At 40.2% G+C, this 13,928-nt stretch overlaps 1 protein-coding gene and 1 long non-coding RNA gene across 3 annotated transcripts in view; one reads left to right on the plus strand and one right to left on the minus strand.

The window, feature by feature from the left end:
• The window catches only part of TAMM41 (TAM41 mitochondrial translocator assembly and maintenance homolog), a 57,134-nt gene extending 48,421 nt beyond the window's left edge, over positions 1-8,713 (minus strand). For both annotated transcript variants that reach the window (XR_016512411.1, XM_090284186.1), the window contains exons 1-3: positions 8,405-8,713; positions 5,713-5,895; positions 2,826-2,918 (exon numbers count right to left, since the gene is read on the minus strand). Coding sequence is in view for 1 of the 2 variants with exons in the window: in XM_090284186.1 (XP_090140312.1) it covers positions 2,826-2,918; positions 5,713-5,895; positions 8,405-8,539 (411 nt within the window). In the remaining variant the exon portion in view is untranslated. The remainder of the gene's footprint in view (positions 1-2,825; positions 2,919-5,712; positions 5,896-8,404) is intronic.
• Positions 8,714-8,804: 91 nt separating this feature from the next.
• The window catches only part of LOC150004952 (uncharacterized), a 35,769-nt gene continuing 30,645 nt past the window's right edge, over positions 8,805-13,928 (plus strand). Inside the window, exon 1 of the long non-coding RNA XR_016512311.1 lies at positions 8,805-8,883. This is a non-coding gene — a long non-coding RNA (uncharacterized LOC150004952). The remainder of the gene's footprint in view (positions 8,884-13,928) is intronic.

Here is a 13,928-nt window from a genome sequence, read left to right on the forward strand (position 1 = left end):
AAAACAAAGAATTCACATTCATATTCTCATAATTCCTTCCTAAGACATTCACCCACTCTTTTTATTAAAATGCTACCCTTACTTTCCATCAGCTTTGTTAGTTTGATTAGTATTTGCTGCCACCTAGAGGTAAAAATGGTTGGTTTAAAGATACGTTTAGCCTTGACCATTGGTGGCTCAGGTCTCCCAAAGTGAAAGATTTCCTAGTCAGGCACATGCCTGGGTTATGGGCGTCCCTGGTCCCAGTCGGGGCACGTGTGACAGGTGTTTCTCTCACACATCGATGTTTCTCTCCCTTTCTTCCTCTCTCTCTAAAAATAAATAAATAAAGTCTTTATTTAAAAAGGATAGTTATATTGAGAATGGTTAAGAGTAATTTCTACTGGAGGGGGAAACTGAGAGCAGAAGTGGGTAGAAGAGTTAATTTACCCATTTATGATTTAAAAAAATTTTTAACCATGTGCATAGTCAAAACTTTCAAATAATGTTTGTTTTTTTAATCCTCATCAGAGGATCTTTTTTTTCATTGCTTTTAGAGAGGAAGGGAAGGAAACATCTATTGGTTGCCTCACATCTGTGCCCGGACCAGGGATTGTAAGTGCCCAGACCGGGGATCAAATCCACAACCTAGGTATGTGCCCTGACCAGAAATCAAATCTGCAACCATTCGGTTATGGGACGATGTTGCAACTAACCGAGCCACATCGGCCAGGGCTCAAATAATTTCTCCAAGTTAGCTAAGAAATGCCATTTTGCATGTATAGATGTAGCTGCTACTACCTGTCTTGAATTGCTGTTTTTATTTTATCAGGATATATGGCATTTTGATAAAATCTGAGGTCATTTCCAGTACTTATATTCTGACATTTAATGGTGTTTCAGTTTTCTAAAGTCTAGTTAAAAAACTGAAACAGTTCAAGAACAAAATACAGTACAGAGGATACATTTCCACATTCAATACCTCATGTTATCTCAAAATAACTCTGAGATGGGCGAGGACAAAGGGAAGTGAACGATCATTTCCAGAGTGTCTACTAAGTGTCAAGCATTTGAGATCTGGGTTTTCTCAAATGTCTTTTGAGGTCAGTGTGATCAGCCTTATCCATGGGTGATGATGTCACAAGGCTCAGGGAGAATAACTCACTGGTATAGGGTCACATAGCTGGGAGTGTCAGAGCTGGGACCCAAACCATAGATCTGTGTGATTCTAAAAGTTTCCTTTCCAGCATTATCATTCTGCTTCTACATTTCAACACCTTCTTGAAGTAGGTGGGGTGAATATTGTTGTCCCCATTCTACAGATAAATTACTGGAGGTTCAGAAAGATAAAACAAGTTGCCACAGTTCACATAAGTAGCTAAAAAGTGGCAGGAATGAAGAAGACCCAAAGCTTCTCATTCCACATTCATTATTTTTCCTTTCAAGTGACATATTTTGTAAATAAAAAAATATATACTTGGAAAGAAAATTAATATTTATAAATTTTCAATTATATTTATTTGCTCAATTATGAGCTTTACTAGTTATCCAGCCTAGAAATGAGAAATTCATCTACATAGATAAGAAATTATTTTGGTAAATCTATTGTTTCCTGAACTTTAATATTTTTTCTTAAGTAAAAATTACACACAGTAAAGTATACATATCTTACAGGTACAGCTTGACAAATTTTTACATATGGATATTTCCATGTAACTATTGCCCTTATAAGTGTTTCTGGACATTTTAATGAGCTACACCATTATTATTTTCTACATGGAATTTTATTTATTTATTTTCCTTTTTATTTAATTTATTGGGGTGACACTGGTTAACTAAATTATATAGGTTTCAGGTGCATAATTCTACATACACCAATAAATTTTAAGCCCAGATGCAAGGCAAGGAAATCTTGATCACCTATGTATATCAATAGAGATTTTTATGACACAACCAAGTTAGGTAAGATTCTATAAATCCCTAACTGTTTGCCATAACTGACAAAGTGAGGAGCAACACAGTCACCCATTTGAGAATAATCCATATACTCTCTTTTGAGGACCAAGGCCTTCTGACAGCACAAAGAAAATGTTTCCTTCCTGCGAGACTAGCAACTGTGACTATATCACATAGTTCTCAAACTATGAAAAGACATCTTCTCAGAAGACAGACTATATATTTGCAAAAAAGAAGAAATGTGACATTTGCAAATACAAGTCCAAAGTTCAAGTCCTCTCCACATTTTTTCCTGTTTTGTTTTCTGTTTCTATTAAAGCCCAGGAGATACCTGCTCCACTATCGCCTCCTCTAGCAGCATCGCAAATGAAGAAAGGATGCTTTGACAGGATCTCATCATTCCCCTGAGGAGGATAATAAAGGGGATTATAATCCATCCCCCTCAGCATGACTACCTGGTTCATTCACTTATTCAATAAACATTTGCTGAATGCTAACTATGTGCCAGGCATGTCCCAGGCATTGCTGAGATACGTCAGTGGACAGACAATGCCCTATGGCACTTCCATTCTAGAAGAGAAGGTGATCTGGGTCAAGCCGATAGAGGCTCCGCTGAGGCAATGGGCATTTCTTCTGCCATCCTTTCCAGCCCAGAGGACTAACTCTGAGCCTGACCCATTCAGACAATTGAAGAATCCTTATAGAAAGAGGGCTGAGTAATATGGATAATATCTAGATATTGCTTGACAATGAATTTTTAGGGAGGAAAAGGAGTCTAAAACTCATTTCTATTTTTTGGAGTTCCATCGCACTGCCATCAAAGATCAAAGTAAGGTCAGGTTCAGAGAGGAGAGATATCCCTAACGATAGCAGCCAAATATAACACTCACCGGTTTTTGGAGTCGTCCAGCAATGTATAAGTTATTCCAGTTAAGGAGATCTTCAATCAGAATACTAGTGCTAATAACCCCATATTTTATAAGCTGGAAAAGAAAAGAAATGGGCATAAAAAGGTGCAAAATACCATATTGTTGCTTACGCAAATGCAAAATATAAAGTAATGCATTTCTGTCAGAGTAGTAGCTTGATTTCCAAAGTCACTCAAAATTCCTACTTGGTAAAAAACACACTTCTTTACCAAAATTTTTCACAAAAGATAAGCTTCCAAGATTGTTTTGTCCCTTTAGGTATATGATGTGGAGTGAGCACTATTTTAACTTAGACTCTTGTGATGTTAAAGGCAGAATGGCTCTTAGAGGCTATGTAGTATTGGTGCTTAATAAATCAGAAATAAAAAAATTGGCCTTGGCTGGTGTGGCTCAGCAGACTGAGTGCTGGCCTGCGAACCCAAAGGGTTGCTGGTCAGGTACCCAGTTGGGGGCATGCGAGAGGTAACCAATCTGTTCCTGTTGCACGTCAATGTTTCTCTCCCTCTCTTTCTCCCTTCCTTTCCCTCTCTCAATAAATAAATAAATAAATAAATAAATAAAATCTTAAAAAAAAAAAAAATTGGTCCTTCAGCACAGTTTGAAAAGCAATAACATATTCCATGCTTCTCATTTGAGAAATAAGAAACCTGAGGCTTGGAGAGAATAAATGATTCACCCAAGGTGGCACCATTAGTAGCAGAGACAAAACTAGGTTCCTGAATTTTAGTCTGGTCTTCCAATATTCATTTATCACAAAGTGCAAGAAATTTTGTTTAATTAAATTTTTACTGACATCTTTTATATCAGAGGTCCCCAACCTCCAGCCATGAACCGGTACCAGTCTGGGCCTTTTAGGAACCGGGCCACACAGTAGGAGGTGAGCTTGAATGTAATGGGCTTGAATCATCCCGACCCCCCCTACCCCCCAACCAGCCTGTAGAAAACTTTTCTTCCACGAAATCATTCCCTGGTGCCAAAAAGGCTGGGGACTGCTGCTTTACATGGTGAATTTCTCTTTTACTATTGACTATTCCAAACACTTTTATACTTACAAAGCAACATCCAAAAATAAAACCTCTTTATCAGTGCTGAACACATGGAATTATGGTCAAGCTCATGCAACAGTAATTTGTACAAACTCTGAATGTAACTGTTCCAGGTTACAAAATCCCATTTGTTTCAACAAATATCTCTGGCCTCACTTTGCTGAACTTCAGCATCCTCAAAGCCTTCTCAGGCTGCAAATATCTAAAAAGCAGCTAAAGAACTTTAATTAAAAAGTACAGGCCCTTTGGCATATAATCATGCCCAAATATTTGGTTCCTGGAGCTTTTAACATTGTTTAAAACTACTAATTATAGATAAGCTCAGCATAATATTAATTATGAAGAAGTAACAAAGCTACACGTTTGGCATGACTAACGTGTACATGGAAGGCTGTGCTAAATAACTTTCCCTCCATTCTAGCCACAGTACTGCAGAAAGCCTTCTTGCTGCAGGCATGTAAAAGCTGGAAGCTAATAGAAACACCACTGTCCTGCAAGTCAGGGGCATGTCACTAACTGGCTACATGAGCTTATGGAAGTTATTTTTTGTCTCTGAACCTTGGGTTTTTCCATCTGCAAAGTGCAGGTGGAGCAGGATTGGACCTCAACCAAAAAAGTAAATATATGACCCAAAGATTTTGTACACATCACTAATCAATCACAGCACTCATTCCTGCCAAGTAAAATAGATCTTCAAAATCCTTCTCAGTCAGTACTCATCATCTTGGCCTTCAAAGTGTGGTCCACTGACCAATAACATCAGCATCACCTGGGAGTTTGAAAAAATTACAGAATCTCAGGCTCCATTCCAGACCAACCGAATCAGAATCTGATTCTCAGGTGGTTGTCTGCACATCAAAGTATGACTGCTCTAAGCAATCAGCAGCACTGAGAAGAGTTGACACAGTTGGTAGAACCCATTAAGTCATTCTTAGCCCAGCTTATCTCTAGGAGGAATTTGATTTAGTCCCCTTTGGTCATCTTAGGCTGGGATCCTGCCTAGTTCTTCACAGCCCTCTTAGAGATTGGGCCCCTTCATCTGAACGACAGTTCAGGGTTCCTGCCGTCAGGCAACCCTCTGCCAGGATCTGTGCACCTTATATGCTCTCCAACAATTAATCATCAAATTCCACCCACCTGCTGGCACCACATGCTCCCAACTACCTACAATAGCCTCTTCACTTCCAAATTCTTCCTAGGAGTGTCAGCCCCTTGTATAGATAAGATTAATTTCCACTCTGATCCTTAATGGGCCTTCCTATTCCTCCCATTGACCGAACTATTGGTTCTCAAAGTGTGTTTTCCAGAGCAGCAGCATCATCATTTGGAAGCCTGTGAGAAATGTAGATTCTCATGGCTAAGACAGTGAATCTTAAAAGTTCTCCTCACAAGAAAAAAATACATAACTATGTGTGGTGATGGATACTAACTAAATTTATTATAATGATCATGTCATAATATATACATATATCAGTGTTGTACATCTAAAATTAATACAATGTTATGAAAATTATATCTCAATTTACAAAAAAAGCAAAGTCTCAAACCCTACCCCAGACCTAGTGAATCAGAAATTCTGGGGTGGGGCCCAGCAATCTGTGTGCCTAACAGGCACTCTAGGGGATTTTGATGCACATTAAAATTTGAGAACCACTTGGCCAAAGGCCAAAAAAAAAAAGACAGTTACACTTGACCATCTTCATCTAGTAGAAGCTTGAACATTTCCTGACTGGAAAAACATATATATTTAGTTGGTATTCTAATAACAACCTAAGTTAAGACAAAAGCCCAAAGTCACTTACCCTACCATCACACGCGATCAATGTATTGTAGTAAACTCCAGCGCCATAGTTATTCTGGATAGTGGTGATAACCTTGGGCCCAAAAACTTTCAGGTAAGAGTAATGGTTCCAATTTTTCTTCAGGTTCTTTGAATGCCATGCAACAGGGTCATCTACTGTGAACACAAAGTCCAGCATGGCATTCTGGGAGGTGAAGAAAAGAGAATAATTTTAGTTTTGATTCCTGGAAAGGCTCCCATATAGAGTGAAAAGCTCTAAAATTCTATGCTATTAGGATTAATAAGAGATCAAGGATCGTCATCAGAAATTTAAGCAAGTCTCTCAAACTCATTTGAGCTTTGTTTTCATCAACACATATAACAACAATGCTTAAAGTGTACTGTCATGCCAACACTCTTCTCAACATTTTATATATTATACATACAGTAAATCGTTTTATCCTCAAAACAATTCTACAAGGTAGGCACTATTACAATTCCAATTTTATAAGAAAGAAAACCTAGGCACAGATTAAATTCCTTGATGAAGGACATGTAGCTAGTGAGTGGCAAACACAGTCCAGTTCCAAATTCTGTGCTGAACCACTATTCTACACTGCCTTTCATATAAATGTTGCTGAATATGCTCCACTTTTCTTTCAGATGAGATAACCCCTTATGGATAAGCTCTATAAAGTATTATGTAAAAGGAAATGTTATTTTAACTTTCACCCATTCACCAAACACTCACAAGGACCTATAATGAGTTCTGATAGATCCTGAAGTAGTGGTAAAGAGCTCAAAGACTACTGGGGGAAATAGACGAATTATCAGTAAATGAACTTGATAGAATGCAAAATGTACTAATTTCACTCACATTTGCATCAGAACAGGAAGCCAAAATCTTCCTATAAAATTACATTCTTCAAGACTGTGATATATCTGAGTCTTGAAGAATGTGCAAGAGTTAAGCAGGCCTGGTGGAAGTATTAGAACCACGGGGAAGGAGAGTCCTGTTGGAGGAAAACACTCTTCTGGATATGAGAGCTGGGCATGTTCTGTGCGCTGCATTTAGTTTGCTGCGGCTGGAATAGAATGCAGGTATGGGAGTGGTGGGAGATAAGACTAGAGAGGGGGGCTGGTTGCCATGCTAAGAAATTTTCCTGCAGAAGAGCTCACTGGAGGGAGGAGAGAATAAAGGCCAGGAAACCACACAGGAGGCTAACTGCAAGATTCCAGGTGAGAGAAGAAAGTAAGAAACTGAAGGGTATACAGAGGATCTGACAGAGACTTAGGTGTTGGAATCTACAAGACTTGCTTACCTGTAAGAAATGAGGATGAGAGAAAGCAAAAGAGGACTCTTCTCTTGGAGGGAATTCCAACTCTACTCAAAGGGAAATTTTCATGAAAAAATGAAGCGGTGGCTATAGAATCAGAAGGCTAAGCCCTGCTCTGAGTTTCCAAAGTGTGATCCACAAACCACTGTTGATACTTAAGATTTTGGAGGAGACATGTTTTTAAAAATTTATAATTAAGTTAATGTATTTAGAAAAATGGCTAGCCTATAATAAGCTATAACTGACACACCTATAATCTATAAATTCTCATATGCTATCAGTTTAAAAAAAAGTATTACTTAAAAACTAGTGAAGGTAGGAAACAGCAAATCCAAGCAACAGTATAGATGGCCAGACAGATTACAGCCAGGCAGGTACTCAAATTCAGAAGGCCCTTTTGCAATCTGCACACTTCCATTTCCCTAATTCATTAAAGATGACAATGAACTGTTAGGCTGTGCGTTAACTACGGCAAGTAAAAAATCCAGTTCAGAACATAAGTTGCACACACAGAGAACAACTCGATTAAGACTTCTGCTCCTTTTAAGTCAGCAAAAGCTCTAAAGCCCTGATTTAAAAGTAACAACTTCGTTTAAATGGAATATATTTGCCTTTCACTCTTCTGCCCTCTTGAATCTTGTCTTCATCTTGGAAGCAAACTTTATTTTCAGAAAAAAATCTTCAAGCATAAGGAAAACTACCTCACTGCTGTTGTGCTCAGCCAACTCCGAAGAGGAAGAATGCCTATTCCTAAAGTCTTGTTAAATGTCCTGAGCCTGGGTAAATATACTGGGCACCCATAACTTTTGCTCTTAGTTAACTTCACTGCACCTGCCCTGGCCCTACAACCAGTCCCTCAGCTTCCTTTATTCGGGAAGATCATTTTGAATTTTCTCCTACAGGTAGAGACACTCACTCAAGCTCGGCTGTGCATTATAATCACCTGCGAAGGTTTTGAAATTCTTGAAGCCCAGGCCTCTCCCAAGACCAATTAAAATGAGAATCTCCATTGGTGGAACCCTGGCATCAGTGTTTTTTAAAGCTTCTCAGAGAGCTCCATGTTCAGCAAAGGCTCAGAACACTGAACTAACACTTCACAAATATTTCTTTTCTACCGTCTTGCCTCTGCATCAGCTCTTCCCTCCACATAATTGCATCTCCTGCTCTAGAAGAAAGGGGACTCCTAGTTATCCTAAAAACTCAGCTCACGTTGTCGTTATACTAGAACACTTTCATACAGTTTGTACTTTGCTAGCTGAGACGTGGAGACCGCAGAGCAGACAGGCAGATCTAGGGCTAAGAAGGGATCGAAGGCAAAAAGAAACTCGTGCAAACAGGCCGATTCTCGGCGTGGGGCTGGCCCCGCGCCGGGCTCACCTTCTGGTTTGAACTGGGCCCCGCCTGGCGGTACACCGCGGAGCCATAGGCGAAAGCCAGGCTCAGCTCCTCGGGGAAGTGAGACAGGATCTTGCGGAAGGCTACCCCAGAGCTCTGCAGCGCCTGCAGCGCCATGGAGCCGAGGCTCAGAGACAGGGACCCTTGGCAAAGCAGGGCGGGGCAGGGAACGAACACCGTGGAAGGCGCTTAAGGGCGGGGAGATGAAAGACGGGGACCGGCACCAACGAGAGAACCCTGGAGACGGAGTTGAAAACTGGTGGGACCCGCAATGACTAGGGTGACAGCCATGCCTGCAGGCGGCCAACTCCAACCACACCTCTCACGCACATGCGTTACAAAAGCGCAAGAGACGGCACTCGCCAACGTGTGAGGACGCGAGGGGGTTGTAGAGACCCCTGGTGGTCGGAGGAGCGCGTTGCAGGCTAGCCGCTAGGGACTGTGATGAAACGTATGGTGGGGTAAGTGTTGGCTAATTGAATTGCTTTAAATTGAGAATCCTTTTTTGTTCTCGCTTCAAACAGCATTTGAGTGAATGACTATAAAATTGTGCGTTTGTATTACAGAAGATGTTTAATGAGGTGAAATTCACATAACAAAATTGTATACGTTGTGTACAATTCAGTGGCATTTAATACATCAACCATGTTATGCAACCATTATCTGTATCTGACTCCAAAACTAGATTTTCAAGGTTTAGGGAAACAAATAAAATTAAAATCATGCCCAATTCCATCATCTAGAGACTATCGCTGTTCAGATTTGGCTGTGATTTCTTCCTATTAAAGTCCCTTTGAGTCTGATTATGGGTATGAAAGTTCTCCATAAATGGTAAAGGTCTGCACCAATTTTCTGATATTTGTATTTAATTTTAAGGGTGGGGAAGAGTTTCTGTCCTTTTGCTTTGGGGGTTAATCCCACAAAAGGGCACATTAAATGTTTCCTGGGAATAAACAGTACCCCAGGTGAGAACTCACTTCTTTATGTGTAACTAGAGAAATTTGCTCAGGATCCCAGGGCCATTCAGGATGTGGTTTGACTTCTAGGACAGAGACTTTACAGATACTCTCCTTCTTCCTATGTACACTGCCTCTTAAAAATAAAAGTAGTTGTTACAGCTAGATTTGCCTCCATTTTAGGAATGAAGAAACTAAGGGAGAAAAAACAATGTGCTTAGGATCACACCAGCTTGTCACAAAACTGGAGCTAAAATCTAGGTCTGGCTCTACGTCCTACAATTCTACTCTGTCCTTGAAGTGTTTTGAGCAGAGACCTATTGGGCTCAAATGTAAGCCTGGACTGGAGTGGGGAAAGAAGGGGCCAGTTAGGAGGCTGTTACCATAGTTTCAGCATGAACTAAAGACACCTGGCCTAGGATAATAAAGGCAGACATGGGGTTAATTCAATTTCAAAAATGTTTATTTGGATTCAAACCCTGAACTGGTACTGAAATACATGCTAAGGATCTGAGATGACTAGAACAGGGCTGCTGCCTTGCAGGAGCTCAGGGTCTATGGAGGAGACAAACAGCAAACCCAGAGTATAAGGTGCAGTATGAAGTTGGGTGCCCAGTGTTGTGGACCAAGTGCGAGAACCAAACGGTCGGAGACAACCAAATTAGAATTTAAAGAGCCCTTATTAGCTGGCCAGAGACTGTCCACCCGTCCACAAGCCAGACTTAGGTGAGCAGCCCCGACCCTGGGGTCTGGGGGGCTTATAAAGCATTCCTCTTCCTGCAGATGCAGGAACTTGGACAGAAATACAGCTTGTATAAACAAGAATTTTCTACTATCCCCCAGGTCATTGCTCAAAGGAATAACAGTTAGGTTAAGTTTCTTGTTCTGCTTGGTCGGAGCATGCAACCGCGGGGGTCCGGTTCTCAGGACCCAAGTTCAGCTAATTACCCTACTGGTTGGACATCTGAAAAATACCCTCTAACACCCAGCACCCTGTAGGACCTATGATGATGGAGCGTTAATCAGTTCTGTGTGTGTGAAGAAAGACCAGAGGAAGGCTTTGAAGGATGAGTAAGAGTTTATCAGACAGAAGAATTGATAGGTTGCAGTTACAATAATAATAAGTGACATTTGTTTATTTACGATTCCCAAGCTCTTATGATACTTATCTTTTTCGTCATTACAAAGACCCCATGAGGCGTGTTCTCTAAGAGTATAATTTTTCATATGAAGAAAGAAAGGGCCTAAAAGGAGAAGCAAATTTCCCAAATTCAGTTAGGAGATTTGAACCCAGGGCTCCCAAACTCCGAAGGCTGTCCTGTTTTGGTGACTTCTAAAATAGGCAGTTGTGAGGCAAGAAAAAGAAATGGGAAATCAGCTGGTTCTGTTGGCAGCAAGAACAGCACCAGGTGTTAGACTCGTGGAGTCAGACCAGACCTTAGTTCCGCAATCTCTGTACTTGAGTTCTGGCTAAGAAACAATTCAGAGCCAAGACTCAAACTATAATAGAAAGTTTATTTTCAAAGTCAGAGAGGTAGAAGAAGTGAGTTGTAGAAGAAATGAGCTCAGGAAACAAGTTACAGAGATAAAGGGGCCCTTGGAACTTAGAAAACAGAGAGACAAGGAAAATGTGCCTGGGGAAGGGGCTGGGGGAAGCCGCAGTGGGTCCTCCTCTAGATGGTATTTATCTGGCGGTCTTAGGGAAGGATCCCAATAGAATATTCGTCAGCTTCCCAGGTGTGTCCTTTCAGGATCATGGTCTTTACCGATCTGTCTCTGCCAGGATGGGGTCATTAGTCAATGAAGCTTGTCCTGATGTCAGCAATGATGTCCTTTATCTGGTTATTCTGCTTTTCTGGGCCTGGAGCTGAAACACACCTGAGGCCTAGATGTACTTGAAGAGGTCAGAACCTCATTGTCCTGGGGGATTAATGCTTAAGGGCTATTCTCTGTCCCCATTGTTCTTACCTCCTCTAAAGGGGTTTAACTCAAATCACTAGCCATGAACCAGGGAAGCAAATATCAAGGGAGGGTCCGACCTGCATGACCAATGATATGAAAAGTCAGGGAGTCTGAACCACATGCCCAGCAACATGCTAGGAGAGGAAAGGTTACCTCGGGAGCAAGGTCCTTGTTTTCCCAGTTTTGCTCAATGATAGGCACCCAGGGCTTTCAGCTATGGTGACCTTCTGTATCCTTGCTCTACTGTGTATGTCTAACTGCCTACCACAGTTCTACTCCCTCAGCCCAAGTCAAAGAGCAGCAGCAGCAGCTGAAGGGAGCATTGAGACCAGAATAAGGGTGGCAGGAGGGAGACGCAATGTGTCTCAGCCTGTCTTTGTGAGCATAATCATTCTGTTTCATTCTGACTAAATATCACCCTTGTCTGATTGCTAGAATCTGAAATGTGTTTACTGCAGAATGACACTGAAACTTTCACCCAAAGATAATGACTAAATCTCTACCAGCCATGTTATATTTTTGCTTTTCTTCCTTACAGTAATATTCAACTTTATTCTGTTCTTCCCCTCTCTTTGCAAAAGTAATCCATGCTTATAAAAATGTAAACATTACAAAAATACGTATACCATCCCCCAGAGATAGCCACTGATAATCTTTGGTACATATTCCTCCAGATATTCTTCTATGAATATATTAACATTAAAACATTTTTAAATGAAATTGTAAGATAGATACTATTTTGCAATTTTTTTCTTTTCACTTAACATATCCGGAACATCTTTCTGTGTCAAAATATATAGATCTGGGTGGGGGAGAGAAATTAGGGGAAAAGGGGACAACTGTAATTGAAAAACCAAAAAAAAAAAAAAATATATATATATATAGATCTATCTCACTGTATTCATTAGCAGCAAATTTTTCTAAACTATGGATATGCCATCGTTTGTTTAAACATTTTTACATTGACAGATATAGAGTAATTCCATTTTTCATACATGCAAACAGTGCTACAATAAACACCCATATATGCAGACTTTTGTGTATATGTGCAAGTTGCTATAAATTCCTAGAGGTGGAGTTGCTGGATCAGAGTGTCAGCACATTGCTAAAATCCCCTCTGAAAGATTGTATAAAGTTCAGTCCTTGATATAAATAAAGATTCTGCAGTGTTTCTCCATTTTTCAGTCTTACAGGCTTTCACACCTAACTATCAGTCATTTTCACAAACACTTTCCTTCCTGATAATGCAAAATCACCAGCTGGAATGTTCCATCACATTTCTGTGTGCATTTGCCTCTCCTCGGAAAGAGGCAGAAGTAATAGAGCAAAGAATACATTTTTATTTTCCAGCAGAAATCTCCCTGCTCCTAGCAGTTTATCCTCTCCCTTTTAAATTACTGTGGCTTATGAAGTTAGAAGCTATTAAAAAGCCTAAGTGTTCTATATAATCATTTTAGGGTTCTGTTGGAACTCTCATAGCAATGAAATAAAAACATAAGAGAGCCATTTCCAAATACAGATAAATGCCACTTGATTTGAGTGATGTAGGGCCTCATTTGTCTGATCTATCCAGCTGTTGGCTTTGTATTTCTTAACAATGACCTTGTCAAAGCTAGATTTCACTAGGAGAATGTTCACCTATTCCATTTTTTAAAAAACCCTGTAAAATCTCTATAACTTTTATATTTGGGTTTTTCTTCTAATCAGTTTTTAAGTAAAGAATAGAAAATATCTGGGGGAAAAAAATCCAAGCTCTGTGATTCCTACAATTAATCACATGCTCAATTTATCCACTGATAGTGGTAAAGAAGAGGGGGCTTGATCAGAGGAGGGTCACCCTGTCGGATCTGTCCAAGTGTCATATCTTGGCCAGACTGAGAACGTCTTTAATACATCTTTAGTCTCCGAGGTACCCCCTGGATTTGAATCTGGGCCCCAGGAGTTAATACAATAGCTGTTTGACCTTCGGCAAGACAACTGAAGCTCTTTGTGCGTGTTTCCCTCCTTCATTTGTTGGATGATCATAGTAATAATACCTACTTTACAGGATTTCTGGGACAGTAAATGAAATAGTATCCAGAAAGTACATGGAATGGTGTCTGCCCCAGTGTAAGCTCTCAATAAATGCTCCCCATCTTGTTTAATTCTTACGAGGCAATGTACGAAGAGAAATTCAGAAGCATGATTATGGCATCTAGCATTTTACACAAAACATTTCCCAGACATGATTTTATTTAATACTTAAGACAAATCCTGGGAAATGAGTGGATATTATTCTAATTTTACAGAGGGATAAACTAAAGCATAGAAAAAATGAAGTGATTTGCCTTAAGTCACAGGGCTAATGGCATTCCTGTTAATAGTCTCCAAGTCTAATCCTTTTCCTCTTGCACCATAAAAATAGCACAAATTGTTCATTTCCCAAGGGACTCATTTATTCTCTCATTGAAATCTTCCTTGTCCTTTAGTCCCAGCTCAAATACCACTCCTCCTAATTAGAAGTAAATTTTCTGTCCTCTGTGCCCACGTAACCCTTTGCTTGTAACTCTCCAGACTTTGTCTTAAATGTCAGATATGTCCGTCAAGAG

The sequence above is a fragment of the Furipterus horrens genome, unplaced genomic scaffold (assembly GCF_987537825.1).
Source record: "Furipterus horrens unplaced genomic scaffold, mFurHor1.1.pri manual_scaffold_7, whole genome shotgun sequence".
Taxonomy (NCBI): domain Eukaryota; kingdom Metazoa; phylum Chordata; class Mammalia; order Chiroptera; family Furipteridae; genus Furipterus; species Furipterus horrens.